General features: G+C 35.5%; 1 protein-coding gene across 1 annotated transcript; it reads left to right on the forward strand.

Annotated features, from left to right (window-relative positions):
- Nucleotides 1-2,012: 2,012 nt before the first annotated feature.
- On the forward strand, nucleotides 2,013-4,799 carry tmem174 (transmembrane protein 174). The gene is made up of 2 exons (XM_055197978.2): nucleotides 2,013-2,801; nucleotides 3,962-4,799. Exons 1-2 carry the CDS (start codon nucleotides 2,110-2,112, stop codon nucleotides 4,077-4,079), a joined length of 810 nt encoding a protein of 269 aa, XP_055053953.2. The 5' UTR covers nucleotides 2,013-2,109; the 3' UTR covers nucleotides 4,080-4,799.
- The last annotated feature ends 273 nt before the right edge of the window (nucleotides 4,800-5,072 follow it).

The following is a 5,072-nucleotide window of genomic DNA, read 5'->3' on the forward strand; positions in this document are numbered from 1 at the left end:
ATTTTTGTTAATTAAAACTAATGGAGACAAGCAAACCCATAATGTCTGTATGTGTTTTCTTTAGCATACAGTATAAAATATGAAGGTGTCACAACACAGATATAACACAGTGAATATCCTTACAATGGTTAAACAATGTGACAAACAATCTGATGTAGGTGGAAATCATGCACTTTGCTGTGAAAGTATAAATACATGAATAAATGCATATAGTAGTTCATTAAAAGGTAACAAGGTTTAACAAAAAACGTACTCTTTCAACACCTAAGGAGTTCATATAAGTACCCCAGAAGTACAAACTGGTACCAAGAGTGCATATTAGTACTTCAAATGTAAATATTGGTACCCAATGTATACACATATGTACCTAAATTGTACATATTAGGGTGGGGGGGCATTTTTAAAATAATTTTTAACAGTTTGTGTTTTTGGTGAATCTTAGTTTAAATTTGCTCAGTCATGCAGAGTTCTCAGTGTAAAGTTAATATTTTACTCTATTAAAGGTAGGGTATCGCATTTTGAAAAATGCTCATGTTAGCCGACTAGCAATGAAATCACGCCGTCCAAATCGCCATCCAAAGTCATACCTCTTTCAAAACACATGAACACCACAAATCAGACGGTCACATCTCATGTCTCATTCACCAGTGAGAAAACTTTGCAGTACAAAGTGAATAATTACCAAAATAACCAAAATAAACAACAGGTTTACATCAGAATTAGCAATCAGCGCTTTCATAATCTAGACGTAGTAACTATATATCGTTACGCTTATCTGTAAACAAACACAAATTTCATAAGCAACACAATGTTTCATTAAAGTAGAATATCTGAATCCATCTCAATACAAACATATCGCGTGCCTAGCTTACCAAAATAAACAGTGCAACGACCCTTTCAGACCCTTTGCCTCCTGCAGCTGTTTGCATCTCGTGGTAAAGCAGTAAAGTTACCGATGTTCATTTGAGTTTTTGTTCTTTGCTGATCGAGGCAGTTTTTGCTGTTGTTGTTATAAAACATGTCTTCGTTTTGTGGCTCCTGTGCAGGTTGTCAATTCAGCAGAAAAGTTTGATATTCTCCCTCTGTTTACAGACGGGAGGTGAGGACACGTGAACGCGCCAATGACGTATGGTGTCTGCGTGAACAAGCTGCGTGGTGGCATTCAAATTACGCTTACGGATGAGGGACAAAAAAGCAACGTCCGTTCGGACCGAGATCTATGATTGGTTGAAATTTTTTTGGTCCTACGCCTTTCACAGATGACATAAATTTCTACAAATAAATCTAAACAACTTTACATAGTAATTGCTATCAGGATGTGAGGAGACTTTTAACCAGCATAACTAAAAATGTTTCTGGATCAAATGAGATACCCTACCTTTAAGACTCTAGAGAGAAATATGAAAGAGTAAAACTGATAAAAATTGTGTTTTCCCAAAGGCTCACTGAGTGACATTGCTCTAGCATATGTAGTAAAATTACTTCATGATCTAACGTGCAATTTTGTTTAGTTTATGTATATGATAACAATAATATAACTTCTGAAAGAAAAGCTGAAATCGTAGTTTGAAATCGTATTTGCCAGGGTGAATTGATTGTATAAGGAGGATCTCCTTTATTTCTGTATTTTGAGGCATATTCTGTACTGCACATACCTGTATTTGTTGTCCATGTAAAGTTGTAAACAGCCAAGATAATCCAGTTAATAATCAAAAACACTATAAAACATTTACAGTCTACAGTCATTTACAAGTCCACAGTCTAAAGGCAGATATTATTGTCTGCTTTTATGCCAACCCTGTTAATGCCACTTCATATAATGCATTTGGTTAACATTAATGTTCATCATTCATCAACTTCAGTCTTCAGAACAAAGATGTCACATTTCAGTGCTCACAGACATACGATGACTACTGCTGTACTGTAGTTGTTCATGTTTCAGTCATAAGAGCAGAATTGATCTGTTACTTGTTAACTAATCTTAGCTACTCAGTGATCTTAAAGGTGCTTTTAGACACAGACGAGAAGAGTTTTCTAAACCTGAATGGAACAAGACCTGCATTAGCACACCCTTCACCCACCATACAAAAGTATTGTGTTGCTGGCAAGATGACACGTTACGGCTTTCAAGATCTATGGATGAGCATTGGAGAAAGTTGGAATCATGGGGTCAACTCTCCAGGTCCAAGTGATGCCATAGCTTCTGTTTGCAATGTCATCCACCCCAATTCCAGCCATGTGCCTGTGATGCGCAGCCTGGAACCGAGCAACACAGACAGTCAGGTGTCAGATGGAGACAAAGCTGGTGCCACGTTGCTATTCTCTGGAGCTTTCTTGACCCTAGTTGGCATGACATTCACAGCCATGGGGTGGACTAAGTACAATGTCAACCAAAGCTATGAATGGACACAGTTGCTGGGACCCATATTGTTGTCAGTTGGAGGTATGTTTGTGCTCATAAGCGTCTGCAAATTCCGAATGCTCTCCTGCCAGTCCTGTAAGCAGAATGATGGGGAAAGGACATGTGAAATAGACTCTCTGCCGCCCCTGTCGGGACCGTCGTTTGTCTTCACTGGACTTAATCGACCCATTACCTTCCACAGGGCCACGGTAGTCCAGTACATCCCGCCACCGTATGCCTCTTTGAGTCAGGGCCCTGCTGATGGTTTGCATTCTGGTCACCAGCCGCTGGCATTTTCAGTGAGCCCCCCGCCACAGTATTACAGTGTGTTTCCCAAGGAGAGCCTTGCTTCTTTTTCTGGGGAATTTGACAGCTCCACAGTGGAACAAAGGGAAAGCAGGTATGAAGGAAATGTAATGTTGAAAACTGGTGACAGACAGTGATTAAGATGTATACAGTTACAGTATAATGTGACATTTACAGTGGTTGCAGTCTAGAAACTGCATGCCTTAACGTTATTATTTTCTGCAGGTGATTACACTGTCAGAAAAAATGGTCTCTATCTCTTACTGGGGTGTTACACATTTGCACCTAAAAAGTTCATATTGGTACCTCCGAAGTACGTACTGGTACCAAAGAGTGCATAGTAGCCTACCTCAAAGCTAGATATTGGTACTAAATGTATACACATCTGTATCTTAATGGTACATACAGTATAGGATCTTTTTAAAAACATACTGACCCAGTGACAGCTTGACAAATTTTTGACCATTTTTTCTTACAGTGTAATTAACTCTTTAATCTGTTTATAATGGAGTCATACAGTAAAGTAGTAAAGTGCATTACATTTCCATTGACATTTATGCATTTGGCAAATGTTTTAAATTGCTTACAGTGATTAAATCAGTATTTGTGTTCCCATGGAGATCAAACCCATGACCTTTGTGTGCTAACACAATGCTAAGCTATATAGGAACAAAAAGTGCAATGCATAACCTGACTGTTTACAATAAAACATTTTATTAATCATATTAAATCTCGAATTGTTAATTTAAATCTTATCATAATGTTGCTTGGGTTTGTTTTGCACAATATCTAAAACCTCTTTTGTTTTCCTCTCTGTTTTAAGTCGCTTTGGATAAAAGCATCTGCTAATTTCCTTAATGTTAATGTATGTGCTAATATGAAAACAATCTGCAGAAATTACTGTATTACTGGCAACTAGCTGCCAGTAACTTACTGTAGATTTTACATTTATGATATTTACTGGAAACAGTTTGTTTAAAGTTAAAAGAACATAAAATATTTTTATTTTCTACAGTAAGTTACTGGCAACCAGCTGCATAATTACAGCTAATTTATTACAGTGTAATTAGATAATTTGTATTAATGGGAATGTGGTGAGGAAACAGTGAGGTGAATTTCATGACACTCTTATATATTTTCAAACCAAAGTTTTATTTGAATACAAAAATTCATATTAAAATCATAGAAAATGTTAACAACAGTTAAGCAAGGTACATTTTTGTCATTATTTGCCATTTATTGGTTTCGTTTCAGGAATCACAGCTGCTCAATGGAAGAGGAAAATAAGAAAGCGATCACAGCAGACAACTCCTCCTCTCCACCTGCATATGAGCAACTTTTTGCCACCTCCTCAAATGATTCTTGCTCATAACTAATAAAACATTTAAAAACATATATCTGAAAAGCTCTTCAGTTTAAATTTTTTGACTTGTTAACGTGAACAGCATGTTACTACTAAGTCCTAAAATAGGCTATAGCTCAAATGTTGTTTCCAGTTGCAAATAATGTGAAAGTGTGTGATAATTGTTCTTATTTAAGTGTACACAGGATAAGGGTCTCCAGAAAACTATTTAATTTTGCAAACAATTTGCTGTCTTTATAATATCAAGGTTACTATTTATCTAACAAATGTTTCTATATACAAAATAGATAAATATTTAAAAAAGCGGTCCCTCGCTAAAGGTTCACTGCCATTAAAAGTTTAAAAGCCCCTTCTGTTTATGACATAGGCGAGCGTCGCGTGAGGGCCACATGAGGGCAGAATGAGGACGTCTGTGAACGTTCGACTAATTTTTAAATAATTTCAATATATTTTTCGTTTTTGAATGCCTTATGCCTCGTTTCCAAAAAACTTAAGTTCACTAGTAACTAGTCTTTTTGAATAGGTGAGACTGTCTGTATGAATGTGCGTAGCTTGCGTTTCTTGTGTGCAACAAATGGAAACTACATTACTGACGTCATAATAGAAATCTGTCACAATAAAAATATGCTATTATGTCACAAAAATAATCTGTCACGATACAGTTAATATGCTGTTATTTCATGATAGAAATCTGCATAACTAATTTATTTCTTTTTATGTGTCAAATCGAAAATTTATTATTTAAATCGCATTTAAAACATACACTGAATCAAATATTATGAAGTCGTTATTCTAAATGAACATTAATTTTTAATTAAATTTAAGATGGTAATGCTCGAACAATGTGTTCCAAAACTCTAAACATTTTAATTATTTGTTTTAATTTTATTGTAATTGTTCCCTTTTTATTTGATCTTTATTTGTTATATATTTTTCTCACTTAACTAAATCTGATATTCTTAATGAATTCATTAATTAATCTCTATGAATTAATGAAAGCAT

Source organism: Misgurnus anguillicaudatus, chromosome 22 (genome assembly GCF_027580225.2).
Source record: "Misgurnus anguillicaudatus chromosome 22, ASM2758022v2, whole genome shotgun sequence".
Lineage (NCBI taxonomy): Eukaryota > Metazoa > Chordata > Actinopteri > Cypriniformes > Cobitidae > Misgurnus > Misgurnus anguillicaudatus.